Source organism: Triticum dicoccoides, chromosome 7A, assembly GCF_002162155.2.
Source record: "Triticum dicoccoides isolate Atlit2015 ecotype Zavitan chromosome 7A, WEW_v2.0, whole genome shotgun sequence".
Taxonomy (NCBI): Eukaryota; Viridiplantae; Streptophyta; class Magnoliopsida; order Poales; family Poaceae; genus Triticum; species Triticum dicoccoides.
In genome coordinates, this window is record NC_041392.1 from 268,470,882 (window position 1) to 268,488,655 (window position 17,774).

The following is a 17,774-nucleotide window of genomic DNA, read 5'->3' on the forward strand; positions in this document are numbered from 1 at the left end:
AGTTATAACAATCATGGATAATAAAGTTCAGAAAAGACTCAATTACTTTTAATGAATAGTCTGATCATAAACCCACAATTCATCGGATCCCAATAAAAACAACGCAAGAGAAGATTACATCGGATAGAACTCCATGCAGATCATTGAGAACTTTGTATTGAAGAAAAGACATCTCGCTACTAGCTATGGACCCGTAGGTCTGTGGTAAACTACTCACAAGTCATCCGAGGTGCGGCATGGATGATGTAGAAGCCCTCCATGATTGATTCCCCCTCCGGCAGAGGATCGAAAAAGGCTTCCAGATGGGATCGCGAAATAACAGAAGCTTGCGGTGGTAGAAAAAGTGTTTTATGGCGGCTCTCTGTTGGTTTCAAAAGATTTGGGAATTTATGGAGTTGGAGTTAGGTCAAACGGAGTTGTGTGCGACCCACGAGGTCAGGTGGCACGCCGTGTGAGCTCGTCGTTGTCCCGTAGATCTTATGGCCTCCTCCCGAACGTTCAAGGGACTCTTTGGTCCAGAAAAAATCACTGTAAAGTTTCATCGTGTTTGTACTTTGTTTGGTACTGATTTTCTGAAAAGCCAAACAAGCAAAAGACATCAACTAGCACTGGCACTGAGTTAATAGGTTAGTCCCTAAAATGATATAAAATTGCATATAAAATATCTAAGATTGGCAATATAATAACATGAAACAAAAAATTATAGATACGGTGGAAATGTATCACATTCCACACGTGCATATCAGTTTTCCATTGAATCACATATTTCAGAATCATAACACTTATAGCATAGAATACAAACTCTTAATTATGAATACAAAAATATAATATTATTGCCTCTAGGGCATATTTACAACACCCTCCATGTCGCCGCCGCCACCGCCACCTCCCACCATGACTGCCGAGGAGGAGGAGCGGCTGGAGGAGATGATGGCGCTCTCGGCCGCCGATGATGTCTACGTCCCGGAGTTGGAAGTGAAGCAGGAGGTGATGGAGGAACACCCGGCTATCCCAATGTGGAACCCGACACTGTGTATGGGCAGTTGTGGTCGTGGACAACCATGGTGCCATGCAGCCCGCCCTCGCCACCACAACCAGCACCGCCGGCTGCGTGGGCGCCGTGGTCACCACCACCCTCGCCACCACCACAACCTGCACATGCCGCACCCGCCTCAGTTTGTGGGCCACCACCCCACCTCTGGACGTTGCCTCCCTACATCGACCTCATCACGATTGGCGAGAACAAGGACGGTGGCGCCTGAAGACAACTAGGGCGGCGGTTTGCAGATCTACCTTTTATGTTTAGAAAAAATCAACTTAAGTTCTATGTGCGGCTGTGATTTAGTGGACTTTTTATTAAGTTATCGTAACATATTTGCCCGTTTTAAATTATTTTGCGATGCCTTAATCGGGTTTTTCTCAAGTCCAAACCCGACATGAAATTTCGGATGCGGCGGCCCATTGGATGCACCAAAAGATGGACGGCTAAAATCGGACATAGACGTTCGTTTTTTTATCCAAACGGACAAAACCGACGTCTATTTGGGGTCTAGCGTTGGAGTTGGCCTTAAAAGAGGCGGCTGGCGCGTGAATTGTTTTCAGCAAACTTTTCCCGAAATATAAACAATGTGTTACAAAAATTATACCATGAAAACTCCTTCAAATCAAATTACCTATACCCTGGTGGCAGCTCCTCAGTGGCCAACGGGACACCGGTATGCATTCCCGGAACGGATGATGGCCAGTCAAATCAAATCTGAAGGAACCTGCACCCTAGACCCTGCCCATTCCCTATAAATAGCGCCTTTCTGCGTGCAACTAGCTAAGCAACACATCCTTTTTCACCTGTGCTCTGGCTAGCTGCTAGCTTCCTCGCCCCTTTTGCCCTCTCTCATCATCCACATCTTCATACAGATCGAGTGGCACAACCTCTGGATGGACTTCGATACGCTGAACTCTCACCCGGAGGCGCAGCTGGAGCTGATGAACGCAATGCTGCAGCTAGAGCAGCTCACCGCGCTCCCTGACCACGCCATGCCGGTGACCCCTTCTCCATGCACGCAAGCCCCTCGTCACCAGTTCTCCTCGGCGCCTCACACGGCGAGCGCCAACGCCGGCGGGGCCTACCACGACCCGTATTCCCAGCTGCTGAACTCCGCCCCCTACAACGGCAGCCACCGTCGCTCCGAGTACACGGCGACGTCGCAGCCTCCACCCGATGGCGCTGGCGCCACGGGGCCGGCGGCCATGCGGGAGATGATCTTCCGCATCGCGGCGCTGCAGCCGGTGAACATCGACCCGGACACGGTGCGCCCGCCGAAGCGCCGCAACGTGCGCATCTCGACGGACCCGCAGAGCGTGGCGGCGAGGATGCGGCGGGAGCGCATCAGCGAGCGCATCCGCATCCTGCAGCGCCTCGTCCCGGGCGGGACCAAGATGGACACCGCGTCCATGCTGGACGAGGCCATCCACTACGTCAAGTTCCTCAAGACGCAGGTGCAGTCCCTGGAGCGCGCGGCGGCGGCCAACGGCCACCGCGCGCCGCCCAACGGCGCAGCCGCCGCCGAGGCCTACCAGGGCCTGAACGGGCCGTGGTAAGATGAGATCACGTCGGCCACCCGCATGTGCTTTCGGTCCGCGCGACATGACATATATGCATGTGCATGTGATGACATTAATCGACGTTGAGCCTGGAGCATCGCTCGTACGGCGACGAATGCGCGCGTTGCAACCATATGCACGGTCCTGTTTTGTAAATTGAGATGTATACTAGGAGACCTACTAGGTAGTATGAGCACGAGTACTAGTACTGGGCATGCTTGTTACTGAACTCGCAAGCCGGTCACAGCTCATGCACAAGCTTAAAATGTTGCTCAGCCTTGTACTCTTACTACTGCATGCATGCATGCATGCACGCACCTATCTTATGAGTAAGTATTGTAGTAGTAGCATTTTCAATCGCAGTAACATTAAATAGTTTGTCCTTGCAACTTACATGCCCTTTTATTTTATTTTTAAATTTGTTATGGACGTCATCTTACATGCCCTTTGTTCTAGAACTACGCGCTGTAGGTCCAGATTATAGAGAACACAAAGCGGACAACATGCAAATTGAAGGTTAGGCTAGTTTGCTCTTGCGTTGAGCACTTGAGCTGAAGTTACTTCCCTGATCGATTTTTTTTTACTTCCCTAAAAAGCTGTAGAAGAAAAAGTTGATTAGCCAAATGATAGAGTAGGCAAAAGCTTGATTACCATAATCTATTGCGATGTCAACCACGTCCTCAGTTGTCAGCTGCTGTTGCTCTTGAAATGTGTTGTGCTGCACTTGTTTATGGCTTTGCAGCATAAAAATAGACACGAGAACAAAAGAAATTAAAGTTAATTAACCAAACGGTAAAATCGACCAAAAAATGGGTTGGACAGACGGTATCATCGTTTGACCTTTTTTTCTTGTTATTTGTGACTAATTTTCACATTGAAACAAAAAGTAAACACGTTATAACACAATTATAAATCACTACTTTCTCAGCACTTTGGATGGTGTCGACATAGTTCTGGAGTAGATTCTTGCCGTCTCTTTGGGGTGGTGAGGTTAGGAATTCGCATCATGTGACAAAATTTTGCATCAGCTGCTTCAGATCTATGAAAGAGTTCAACGGCGACAACTGCTGCTCCAGGGCGTTGGTCCTTAGGGCGTGCACGAAGACTTCCCAACTGTCAACAACAAGGTCAAGGTGCCTTCGATAGGGAAGCGTCGACAGCGATGCGTTCTGGCAGCCATAGTGGTTGTTCGATGGTCTCAGAAATTTGATGTAATTCTTATTGTGTTTGAGACGCTTTGTAGTTCTGGTGAATTTTTATAATAGATCCGATGATTTTCAAAAAAAAACTTACTCGGCTCTGAAGCCTACGCATGCATAATGGCTAGCTAGCTAGAGACTGGAGCAGAGAACAGTGGGCACAAAAACGAGCCGGCTTTCAGTGCACAGGACATGTTTATGCAGCAAGGAGCAAGAGCCACTATACGACCGATGATTGAATAAATTGAGCCCCTGCTGATCCTTAAAAAACGAGACTATTCCGTCGATCGGGTGACAGTGGCATTGTTTGCACGCACGCCCGTGCCCTTCAGCCACGAGCGAGGGTGGCTCGAATGGAGAAGCCTGGCGACGCCTCGGCGGGCGCAACGGCGAGCCCGCTTGCCCCGCCGTCGTCACGTCCTACGTTGGCGCACTGGAGCGGCCGCTGTGCGCGCACAGCCGCCGTCCCGGAGTGGCGCGGGCGCGGTCTTGCTTTCCAGACGCTAAGCCGATTCCGGAACGCGGCCGTCTCTGCCGCAAGCTTTTCTCATTCCGCATGTGCCCGTGTCCGACTGCCGTTAATGCCTCGGCAGCTGCGTGTCTACCGATATTCCCACCCCGTTCCGTCCTGAATTGTATTTGTAGGTGGTGGCTTCATGATCAGGGTCAGGTGCTGGAGTTCATGTGAAGTGAAGCTCAAGCCGTCCGATGGAAACCTAGCGATTACCGGTGGTTCATGCGTCTGGATTCCTCGCGAAAGCCAGTCTGAAGGATGTGGCGAAGGTAAGATCAAACAGCCTTTGCAAGCTATGCAGAAAAGAAGAAAAATAAGCGCCGGCGATAATGTTAGCGACGAAAAGGACCGAGGTACGATCAAATCAAGCCGGGTAAATCCAAAGATTTCATACATGCATGTGCTGCATTGCATGCACCGCGCGGCCATGCATGTGCTGAGGAATTGCTACGTTGTCTACGTACCGCCCCACCTCTTTCGACAAATAGGCCTTGTGAAACCGACGCCTTCGACCCCGCAACGCGCTCTATCCATCGGTGTTAGTCTCTGGAGCCTAGACGCTAGCTAGGCTGAGGCTTTCACCACCCGGCCTCCTTGATTAATCTCATGGAGGTCTTTTCAACTTGACCGTACGCCTCTGGCCTGTCGGCATACAACAACGACCATAGCTAGCCCCGCAGATACCACTCCAGTACATGCGAGTACCGTACTTTTCTTTCTTCGAGCGTGATGTTAAGTAGTACTTCCTCCAACAGAAAGGAAACTAACTTGATCGGCTAGTAATAATAAAGAAAGAAAGAAAGAAAGAATAAAAGAAAGGACTAGACGTAGTCACGTAGAGAAGCCCTTGCGCCGTGAATCTCTGTGACCGATCGTGGAAGCATATAATTTGTGCGGCATTGCCTTCAGTGAGAATGCGGGCCCCTAATTTTCCGAAAAAGAAAAAGAAAAGGCGGAGCCCTCGTTGTCGAGCCGGCCGGTGCGGCCGCGCACCACGACGAGCGCTCATGTACATCCCTCCTGGCGCCAAAGACCGTGGAGGGTCGCAAGTCGCAACGACCCATGGCGTCGATCTGATCATCTCCCTCTCTTTAATTCTTGTTCTTCCCTGCCTTTCCAGAATGATTGCAGCTACTTCTTCCGCACCTTTTGTTCCTGACGTTCTTTTCGTTCAAGGATTCAGCTCCAGTGCCCACGAAGGCTCTAGATGCTGTGAGCGTGACACTATTCTGAAAGGAATATTTTTGCGAAGGATGCATGAAAAAATATCACCGCAGCGATTGGATGAAAAGATACGCATGCCCGTATGGGGTTCTCTGCATTGTATCATGTGCATAATGCTAATATTTGATTGGAACGTGTGCCATAAAACGAAATTACACAACACAATACTCCTGCTATATTTTTTTAAGGAACTGACTGTACCTCAAATGGTTAGGTTCCATATGGTTAGCTCAGTTTTCTTCTAAATTGATTTCAGTATTTCTGGTGATATTCGTTCACTCGACTTGACTTCGTCAGTTTTGAGATAATGTGCCGATTTATTGTTTTGAAGGTGCTCATAAGGGTAGAATATACATGCATGTGTTTATAAATATGAGTGCATGTGAGCATCTGCGATTATACCGTATTTAAAAATACTACTAAAAACGCTTTTATATTATGAGACGGATGGAGTAGTATATATTTTCTTTAGTTTTGTTATTTTTATTTTTCTATTTTTTCAGTCATTTTTTAGTTTTATGTATTTTTTTGGATATGAGGATATACCCTCGGTCTCTGCATCTGGATGATGCATACAACTATTTTATCAATTATTCACAAAGATCATACAAAGTAATAGTACACCAGTAAGCATGAAGCCAACATTTAGGCAACACCTATTGCTACTCCTATCCCAACGATGAATGTGTGCTGAATATTCGGGCCGAATACCAAGCAGACTTCACCGGGACTAGGTCACACACTGGGACTAGTTCACACACCGGTCCGGCGCACTCTCAGAGGCCACCGCAGCCGTCTTCGGCCGAACCCTCTCTAGGGCAAAAACTGATGCATCACCATTTTGCCAGGCCTACTGTTGACGCCACCACGACGCCAGACAACGCCACCAACCTGCGCGTATCCATCCACACGCGCCAGTCCCCAAAACTCCGCAGCGCCTTGCCACCGAGATCCGCCGCCGACCTTGCGATAGATGTAACACCGCTCATCCTCTTATCCTCTCCAACCAGCAGTTGATCCAAAATGATGCCCCAGGAGAGAGAACGACACCGAAGACATCGTCATCGTCCGATCCGGTAAACCCAGATCTAGGGTTTCCCCTAGAACATCCCGACTGAGACTGCCGCTGAACGCCACCCACCCAAGACGGGCCCACCACCTTCCCATGCTCACCGAAGGCGACACCTTCATGAACATGACGACGCTGTGAGCGTCGCTGCCGCCCAATCCGGAGGGATTTGGGTTTTCATCCCGATACACGAGCAAAGGAGTGGGCCAAAGGTAGAATGGAGAACCTTGACGACGCCTATATGTAGTGGACGGCGCCAGCAGGCGTTGCCGTCGTCATGGTCGTAAGATCTGGCCTTGGATTTCTCCAGGCTCCACACTTCCCCATCCCTTTCCTCAGACGCGGCACCGGCTACCAAGGACAGTCGGAGACCAGATCGTGAGGCATGGATTGGGACGGGCGCCCCCGAGGCCACCACGCCCCACAGGTACCACCCGCCGGCGTCTTGCCGCCCGTGTGGCCAAGGGGGCGGCCAGCACCTGCGACGGCCACTGGCCGAGAGCCACTTCTTGAGGCCGCCGCCTCGGTTCCAAAGTCCCCAGCGCGCGGTAAGGTGGACAAATCCTCACGGTCATCTTCCCCGACGGCCGCGTGGCGTTCCGGCGCCCCCCTCCGATGGTGGCGAGGGGAGGTGAAAGGAAGGGGCGGCCGGTTGCTGACTAGGGTAAGCGCCGCCTGAGTCACCCCTACATGAGCGGCGCGGGGCTGCCGGGGGAAGGGGGGGGGGGGAGCGTATGCGCAATGTGTTTGTATATTTTCTTTAGAAATTCATTTTTTAGGGAAGTTCTGTGTGTGTTTGCGCGCGCTCGCTCGGGGTTTGCGTGGACGTGGGTCGTGGTGGGTGTGTTTACAAGATATGCAATATCCCGTTGAGAGAAACATGTGTGGTGAACACCGGAGAGGGATCAGCTGAAACTGCACGTATCTGGTGACTTGCTTTGTCGACTAAATCAGGACACAACTTTCCCACCTACATACGGCTCGCATTGCCCGGAGAAGCCTGCTTTTGCTTCGGGAGTTTTTTTTTCCTTTGTATATATGTTGATCGATGTAGCAAAGATTATTATTTTTTAGAATAAATCAATCGATGTAGCAAATGATCCTGTCTTGTCCAGCATCAAGCCCATCAGCCTCCAGACAAGAACAACAATCTGACAGGACATGTTGGTAACATAGGACACACGCATTTTCCCGATCCAGTGACCGGACAGAGAGCCCGACGCTGCATGGATACCACACACGTGCACGTACATCCAAATCCCGGCACGATATATGTTACGCAGGAGATACATTACACCTCTGGACGTGCCCCGCGCGCCATCCCCATGCACAGGGCCTCGCCAGCTGACAGCTACGCGCTGAAAGTGAAGATTAGTTAGAACGGTCCGGTACTCACCTCATGTGGTCCGAAAATCAACTTAAAATACATCTCACGCCTCTGCTGTCAGAACAGAAGGTCGGGTCGGCCTCAGGCTCAGGCTCAGGCTCAGGGTGTTTCTCCATTGACATGACACGCATACGGACAGATGGGCTACGCCGAGACGGCCGCGCCCTGCCACCACCATGTGAGAGCGCTTGTACGTACGCTCTCGGTGGGGCTAGGCTGTGGTCTGATTCCTGCTCCGCCCTGCGAGATGGATAGGCGATCAGTTCCGGTGTACCGGTGGCCAGCGTACGCTTGTGTTCGGTGGCGCGCCACGGCGCGGCGCGGCGAGGCAAGGCTACAGAGCCGATGGCCACATGGGCCGGCCGCGCGGGTTGGCCACTTGCTTCCTCGCTCAGCCGGCGGCCGGCCGGTTGGCCCTGGATGAGACGTCGGAGACGTAGAGTCCGCGATAAGACGTACGGGTCAGAGCGATAGGACGGAGGCCTCTGTGTCGTGCTCAGGTTGTTCGTTTGAGATGTGGGATGGATAGTTCATGCATCAGAACGTGGTTGCATGATTTGCTGCTGCGGAGAGCCTTGACTTCAGGTGTACTTGGCCGATTTTATTTTCTTTTTGGCGGAGATACTTTTTTTAAGGATATTGGCGGAGATACTTGGGCGATATTTTTTTAACCGTTCCATTGTTCATGGGGTTGCTGTTGGCTTCTCAATGGTGGATTGGAATAGTACCGGGTGGAGAAAAATACAATCCACCTATGTGACCGTGCATGAGGTGTCAACTACCAAAAGATCGCAGTTCCTTTGATCGCCGATGCATGTTTTGATTTGGTTGGAGATCTGAGAAAAGCTAGGACGAAAGGAAAAAGAACTGGGTAAAGCAAAAATAATCCTAAATGAAAAAATAAATACAAAAGCACCGTGTTAGCAGTCTAATGATGTTATCTTACAAATGGCACATAAATGTTAAGGTGGGGGAGGCAGGAATAAGAAGAAGAAAAAAAGATCTGCCTTCTCTTAAGTAAAAAAAGAGAGTAAAAGATAATCTCTCAACAACGACATGTCTCATCATATATTCTCTACTCATAATTCTCTACTACATTATATGCCCCTCGCCCTAGCCCGCGCCCCCGGCCACTCCGGCCGCGGTGGCCACCACAAGTCGCCGCTTCTTCGATCCAATGCTCCAGTCGATCCACCCTCACCATCCCAACTCGTCAAACCACATACACTCTTTCAATCATGTCCCTGCCATCACTCAACTTCAAGAGAGGCCAAGAGTTCGAGGAGAAGATCTGGAATCTATGGGGGGTATGCACCAATTCACCAGAAGGAGAGGAGGAATTCCACCTCCTTGCGGAATTCACAAGATCAAAGATCAAGCTTCCGGAAGCTTCGGCATCCACAATCCTCTCTCATGCTTTGGTGGCAATGCATCATTATACAAGGTGAAACAACTTCATAATTGGTCTTTCAAATTCTCCACTTCATCCAAAGAGGTGGGCTACTCTATCATCAATGGAGGTAACATTGCAATCTCTGAGTTCAATATCAGCTTTATGCTTTCTGGAGATGGAGGCCCAAACTCCAACATGGAATTAGATCTTTATTTGCAGGAAAAAGCGGACGAATGGACTCATATTTTCCATAACCATCCTCTCAAATTTTATGCCTAAACTCTTAGGTCGCCTGCCATCTACCCAAACTCGGGAAAATCTGATTATAGATCGCATTCAACCAATCACATCCAGCTTTCAGATGGTTCTCAAGTTCAACGTGATCAGCGCATGCAACATTCAAGGCATAGTCAAAGGGAGGGAATTCAGCCAATTCAAATGGCTCCTTCTGCCCCCACCCCACAAAACCATCCGTTGTTTACAATGTGGCCATCTTCGACCTAGCTGCTCTGATCACATCAAATGCCACCGGTGTAAGCACTGGGGCCACATTGCAAAAGATTGCTATTCTAAGCCTAATCCAAACATAAGTGCCCAACCCACTACTACACCCAGGCCCGACAATTCACTTCCCAGGCTAGTTTCGACAAGGCAAGTCACCATTGTTCCTGCGTTGACTGGCAGTCAACCCATGGTCAGTGCCACATCCCTTTTGAGTACCCCCGTCTCTTCGCTTTCCTTCTACCACGGTAGGTGGGCGCCTTCAAGATGCCGCTCTACATTCCTCTCTCCATCCAGTGCCCAATCCCCACCTCGAAACCACCAAAAACCCAGCTTTGTAGCCGCAACAACTACTCTCTGCTGGAGCCCATGGCGTCCTTCCCCTTCGATTCGAATCCTTTCATTCCGGAGGGGCACCAAAGCATTGTGGTCGAGGGACGTCCGACTAGGGTTCGTGTTGCCACTGGTGCAGTGGTGCCAATGCACGAAGAATAGGTGATTATCGCCATCGTTTCGATGCCCAATCTCATGGTCCCGTTAGCCAATGTCCGTGAGTTAATCCCTGAATTCTTGATTGATATCACGCACAAAGGTTTTTCAGAGATCATTCCATGTCTGTTTTGCCAAGCCTATGTCTAACTCAGTAATGTCTTTGATAGAGATTAATTAATTCAGCAAGGCCCACATCTTTACACTGATGTTCATCTGATCTTCCAAAAGCATAATGAGGGCCTGAATTGGAGGAGATTCATTTTAGATGGGGAGGTCTGGCTTCTTCTTTGTGGCTTTCCTTTTGATAGGAGATGCATGCATGAACTAGCCAATACTATTAGGAGCTTCGGTACTCTTATGCGTTGGGAGAGAAACAAGAGCACTAAAGAGAATCAGCTAGTGAAGGTCAAAGTTGAAGCTCTTGGAGATATTCCAGCTAGCATATTACTGGAGAAGGAAATGACTTTCAAACATATTCTCAGACAGTACCAGTAGTGATCCTGCAACAGAGGATGTTGGGGGAAGAAGCACCAGATGAGGACCCCATTGATCCACATGGCAATCCTCATCCAATGCCACAACAAGAGAATTTTCATCCAAACCAACATAACCATGTCCTTGGGCCACTGCATCATCATGAGCATGGTGATATGCATAACTTACCTAATTTGAACTTGGGGCAGCCACAACTAGATCTGCAGTTAGCACCACCTGTTATACCTGATGAGGACATGGACATGGAGGAAGACTAAGAATATATGCCATGTTAGGGTTGTCGGTGTCAAAACCGGCAGATCTCGGGTAGGGGGTCCCGAACTCTGCGTCTAAGGTATAACAGGTCGATGGTAACAGGAGACAAGGGACACGATGTTTACCCAGGTTCGGGCCCTCTCTATGGAGGTAATACCCTACGTCCTACTTGATTGATATTGATGAATATGAGTATTACAAGAGTTGATCTACCTCGAGATCGTAATGGCTAAACCCTAGAGGTCTAGCTTGTATGGCTATGATCATGAATATCCTATCCGGACCAAGTCCTCTGATTTATATAGACACCGGGAGGATCTAGGGTTACACATGGTCGGTTATAAAGAAAGGTATCTACATATTCGGTCGCCAAGCTTGCCTTCCACGCCATGGAGAGTCTCATCCGGACACGGGTGCAGTCTTTGGTCTTCGTATCTTCACAGCCCATCAGTCTGGCCCATGGCTAACAGGCCGGGCGCCCGAGGACCCCTTAGTCCAGGACTCCCTCAGTAACCCCTGAACCTGGCTTCAATGACAAGGTATCCGTCGTGTAGTGCTGTCTTCATCATTGCAAGGCGGGTTCCTCCTTCCGAACTCCAAAATAGTATTCGGGCAAATTGATCGTGTTCGGACCTGTAACATACAACCGTAGAGAGTATAGTATTCTACGAATCCAATCTGCTGACAACCTTTAGTAATGTGACGTCACACTTCTCGGTCATTATTTCGAACCGTTTCCCGTCCCGCCGTTCCACGTTTCGGGGCGTGGTTGTCATTGACACGTCTTGTCGATGTAGAGATCGTGTCCCCTAATTGCGGGATTTTCATCAATACGAGCGTGGGTAATCCAACCGTCTTGCGGGAAAGATTCCTTAGGAATAGGCAGATTCTTAGGCTTAGGAGGAGACGTTCAATACCCACTGCCTTCATAAAGGAGCCAAGGGTCGTCTTTTATGCCAAACCTCTCCCAAGCCTTCCCAACCTCGAGTTCTAGCACCCAAGGTTCGACTTCATCGTTTCAAGCCTCCCCATCATGTCCGAACCCAGCTCCCAAGGCCGATGGGTGGCTTCCTCCGTTACGGAGGAGGATATCGCAAAGCTTCGGGCATCCAGATATTTGACCATAGAGGTCCACCACAGGCTTCCTGCTCAAGGACAGGTTATTCTGACCCCCAGATCTGGCGAGAGGGTCGTATTCATCTCCCACTTCCTCTGTGGGCTAGGGTTCGCTCTTCACCCTTTCGTTCGGGGGATAATGTTTTATTACGGACTAGATTTTCATGACCTAGCCCGGGACTCTATCCTCCACGTCTCGGCGTTTATCATTACATGCGAGGCCTTGCTCCGAATCCCCCCACACTTCGGTTTATGGCTCAAGTCCTTCAGTGTGAGGCTGAAGATAGTCGACAGGGAACAGGTGGAGTCCGGCGGTGCTACAATCAGCCAACTCACCAGCACTCCTTGGCCAAAAGGTTCTTTTACTGAAACTTCGAATTACTGGCAGCGGGCGTGGTTTTACGTTACGGAGCCCCGCAGCACCAAGTGGGTAGCTGCACCCACATTCCGTCCTGGACCACCGTTACAGCTTGCATCATGGGTCAACAAGGGGCTGGACTGGGGATCGGTTGATGAAGTGCAGACTTTATAGAGCCGCATCCAGACCCTCCTTGAGAGAGACATCGATCTTGTCAACGTGATCCAAGTGATGTTAGTCCACCGAATCCTACCATGCCAGCGCAGGTCTCGTCGCATGTGGGAGCTTAATCCAGAAGGACCACAAACCCTCCCACACTTCTTGGGCACCACACACAAAGGGATGTGGAAGTTATTTCTCGGGAAGCGGAAACATTGGCCGGACACTACCGAAGATGTTGGCCTTAACTGCAACCGTATGGATACCCCGGTAAGCACTTGGCTCCCGAACACTTTGTAATTATGCATACCATAATATGGTACTGAGCAAGCTATCTTCTTCCAGGGATGGACAAAGAAGGCGGAACTAATTATGTGTTCGGCCCCTCTGCCCGAGGGCCCAGCGAATCCTGTTCTAACAAGGATGCTGGCCCTGGCACCATACCAGATGCTTGTGAAGGAGGGTGAGGCGGAGAGTGAGAGGACCAAAGATGGTCCCTATTCCAAAGGTTCATCAGACATTGTGTCCGGAGGAATAAAAATCCCCTCATCCGAAGACAAAAGTGAAGGGGGGGCACTGTCTCCTTTCCTCCTAGGAAGAGAAGGGCCGCCTTCGAAGATTTGGAGAAGCAGGCCCCTAAGCGAGGCAAGGTGCCTCAGGTGGGTGGCTCAGGCTTGGAAGACGTCGAAGCGTAGTCTTGTGAAGAGGACAAGCCTCAGGCCAAATTGTAAGTGAAAAAGGCTGTTTTAAACGTGTCCCATTCCTTTCTTATAATGCCTGGAATATATTTTTTGTTTTTGCAGCTCAGCATGTAGTCTTCCTCAACAATCCTCTTCCTCGGGGGACCCTCTCCCAGAGATGATGGAAAGCGAGACGCCCCCACCGGCCTCTCCGTCCAATAGGGCGGACGACTTAGAGGTGTCGTCGCGGAGGGTCTCCCCCGACCCACAAGTGGTGCAAGGGATGATGAAGACATTACCCGAAGTTGATACTTCGGTGGCCCAGGGTCCGGGGAACAACAATGAGGGCCCCAGACGATCCGATATACAGTCGGTTACGTATGAACGGATCCCTTCAAAGGGTGGCCGTACTCCTACGGCAGCCTCCAGAGACCCAGAGGCGCCGGATATCTTGAAGAACATGCTGCGGCAGGCGTCCGTCTTAGAGGAACATCGTACCTTAATGGGCACGGTGGTGGAAAAGGTCCAGTCCGTGAAGAGCGAATTGGATGAGGCCTTTGCGAGCCTACTAAGAGGCTTCGAGGTTTGTACTGTAATATGTGCAATTGTGCTTTATTCACAAAATACACCTATGTATAGATAGTAGCCCCTGAGACTCGGGTTGGCTTCCCATGGGAGGCGAATAGAGGATCAAGAAGAAATATTCAAGGACTAATCTGATTAACTTGAACACAGGCTGCTCCCCCCTTGGCTACTTCCCATACTACGGATATTGCCGAGCTGCAATGGAAGCCTGATATGGCCGGGGATGACATTGCGTTAATCAATATGCATCTTGACGAATCACAAGGTATGTATTCGGGGCAGTCCCTTCACATACATTTTTGTGATATAAGCATGATGCTGAAATTTATATACTCTAATATGCATGGCTACAGATGGTTCTGCCGCCGTTGAAATTCTTCGGGCGGAGCTGGCCCGGGCCAAGGAGCAGGCCCGGTGTAGTAATGCGGCTGCCGAAAAGGCATCGGCTGAGTTAAAAGCCGAACGAGTTGCTCGACGTCAAGACAAGGAGAAGATATCCACGATGGCACTCGAACTAAAAGATGTTGCTAGACGCTGTGAGCTCCTTGAGAAGGAGAATGAAGCCAAAACGGTTGAAGTTGACAAGGCCTTACGAGAGGTGAGAGAAGCGTGGTCTGAATCCAGAGCCGCCCGTGAGGAGATCCGACAAGCTAGGGAGATTGCGCCTAGTGAGCCATTTTTCCTACAGACTAAGTTCGACGATCTGAAGTATGCTCAGCTTAACCAATTGTGGAGTTCTCTGGATGATTTTTTAGACTTGCCGAAGAGTTCTTTCGATGCGGCACAGTTTTACCAGGCGCAGGAGGGGTATGCAACAAAGAAGCTTTTCTGGTCACAATTCAGCGCGTCGAAGCGCTCCCTGTTGCTAAATGAGCAGATGTCCTAGTGGGCCGAGCTTCATATGATATCCGGCGCTGCCATGAAGGATGTCATAACCCGGTTATGGCCGACTGAGCCTGTTCTGAATAGTTACTTCGGCTTGGTGCAACGGCTTGTTGACGCGGTGCCACGTATCGACGCTGTGAAGCGATCGGTGTGCATCGAGGGTGCACGGATGGCCTTTGCCCGAGTCAAGACATTCTGGGGGAAGATGAAGGCCATCGATGTTGCGGTGAAGAGTCCACCCAAGGGCAAGGACCACCACAAACCGGAGCATTATTTTGAAGACGTCCTAGTGGCCGCCCGCTTGATAGAGGGTCAATGCTCGAAAGACATAATGTTCGAGTGAGGTGTATGAGAATTGTACGAGACAATTTTATAGTTAATATGTTTTTATATATTGCTTGAAAGTTTGTGTTCCTCCTGTGCGGCCGTTTTAATATAATCTGAAAGTTTTCCAGTCGTCGGCTTCAGCCCCCTCGTAGGAAGTACAGGGGTGTTCGGAAAAGCATTTGATCACTCTTGACCCAACATCTTGGTCCGGAAGGAGGTGTAAATGCGGCGAACCAGGCAACCAGACTATAGGGCGTTAACACTTTCACTTAGCCATAGGAGTTTTATGGTGGGTCTACGACATAGCCCCTGGTATGTATGCGGCTTATTCATACGATGTGTGTACATATTTGACCGAAAAGAGGTCCTTCGTGTGACATGGAGGAATCGCTAGAGATTCCAATAAGTCATCGAGTGGTTGACCAGCTCTCGCCGCATCATGACAGTCAGTTTTCGGCTTTCTCTACTGAGGTGCTAAGCCAGGTGAACCGGAAGCACAATCGCAGTAGTTCTCCCTTTACTACCCTAGCCGATAGAGCGGAACGTAGGATAGCAAGCACAGGAGCCGGGCAACCCAACTATTGACCCAAGACATGATTCGAAGCTGATGCATATAAGGCCAAACTCGGCGACGCCGAAGTATGATGTAAGAGATGTTTAGACTTTGTTAGCAACTCAATTGTTCCCGTACCGAGCCCCTGACAAGTTTAAGCCGGGGTATATCTGTGAAACAACCATAGGAGGCGTATTCATTTGCGAAAAGACGCGGGTAATGTGAACTGGGACCTGAGCAATATGCCAAAGATTACTTGATATATATAAAGGCCACGACCCCGGCTGTTTGATATGCCCTGGGTCGATGGCAAAGGAAAAAGGCATGTTACAGGCTCAAAAGAGAGTGTGGTCTACAAAAAGTTATTTTGGACCTCCTGTCGCACATCTGCACCGCCTGTCCTCGGCGAGGGATTCCCTTGAAGGAAGTAGCCCCATAGGTGAGTGTACGGATCAGAACTCCGATAGAGTCGGTCTTAAATGTTTCTCCTTTGTGCCACCTATTTTTAAGAGGTAATGAAGAAAGAAAAAGGTAAGTAGATAAAAATGTTACCGGAGTGCTTGCAGACTTGTCCGTATTACGCTTCCGCCAATGCCCATGGTATCTTAAGTGCGTAGTTATGTTTGCACGGTATAGTTTTAATGGGTATATAAGATGGGCAACGGAAGCCGAACTACTATTTCTGCTCCGGATGTGATCGTTCTTTGGGGGGAAATGCTTCTGGCCCCCGGCATTTCGCTGGTGAACCACTCTGTCGTCCCTATTGCCTGGCGGCCCCCTTCCTTTGTGTTCGGCGTTGAGCTTGCCGGCCTACTTGAGGACCCAACAGTTTCTGTTGGTATGAGTAGCTGGTTTATTAGGGTGGTCGTGAATCTGGAGGGTCAGTCCAGTATCATGTCTAGGTTGGATGGTCCGTCTCTGTTCGCCTTGAATGCCTTTTTCCATTGACCAAGCTTGGGATTTGTAACACCCTCGATGCGACTATAGCTCCCATGTGTCAGGGCACGACTTAGAGGCATAATCGCATTGAAGGTAATGTCACAAGTTAGGCAATCTTCACAATATCCCATGTAATATAAATATAATAAAAGGGGAGAAACATAGTTGGCTTACACTCGCCACGTCAATCAAAGTGCATAAATAATGTTACAACATTCAAACACTCATGGCCCGACTACGGCGCCAAAATAAAAGATAACCCAACATGCGACACGGTCCCGATCACCCCAACTGGGCACCACTACTGATCATCAGGGAAAGACACGTAGTATCGTTGAGAGTCCTCGTCGAACTCCCACTTGAGCTCAAGCACGCCATCTGGAGCGGAATCATCAGGCCCTGCATCTGGTTTGGAAGTAATCTGTGAGCCACAGGGACTCAACAATCTCGCACCCTCGCGATCAAGACTATTTAAGCTTAATAGGTAAGGCAAGGAAAAATATGTGGAGCTGCAGCAAGCGACTAGCATATATGATGGCCATCCTATTCGCAAAAGAGAGCGAGAAGAGGAGGCAAAGCGCGAGCGAGAAACTAGAGAACAACCTGCGCAAGCATTACTCCAACACCGTGTTCACTTCCCGGACTCCGCCGAGAAGAGACCATCACGGTAACTCACACTGTTGATTCATTTTAATTAAGTTAAGGTTCAAGTTATCTACAACCGGACATTAACAAATTCCCATCTGCCCATAACCGCGGGCACGACTTTCGAAAGTTCAAATCCCTGCAGGGGAGTCCCAACTTAGCCCATGACAAGCTCTCACGGTCAATGAAGGAATAGACCTCCTCCCGAGACGTTTCGATCAGACTCGGTATCTCGGTTCGTCAAGACACTTCGACAGGTTAAAACAAATCCAGCAACACCGCCCGAATGTGCCGACAAATCCAGATAGGAGCTGCACATATCCCGTTCTCAGGGCACACTCAGATTGTCTTAGGTATGGGTAGGCCAGCCCAGAGTTGCCCCTGGTGGCCACCGACA

At 49.8% G+C, this 17,774-nt stretch overlaps 1 protein-coding gene across 1 annotated transcript; it reads left to right on the forward strand.

The window, feature by feature from the left end:
- Positions 1-1,880: 1,880 nt before the first annotated feature.
- On the forward strand, positions 1,881-2,598 carry LOC119333449 (transcription factor HEC2-like). Its single transcript, XM_037606336.1, has one exon. The coding sequence runs from the start codon at positions 1,936-1,938 to the stop codon at positions 2,596-2,598; it is 663 nt and encodes a 220-aa protein (XP_037462233.1). The 5' UTR covers positions 1,881-1,935.
- The last annotated feature ends 15,176 nt before the right edge of the window (positions 2,599-17,774 follow it).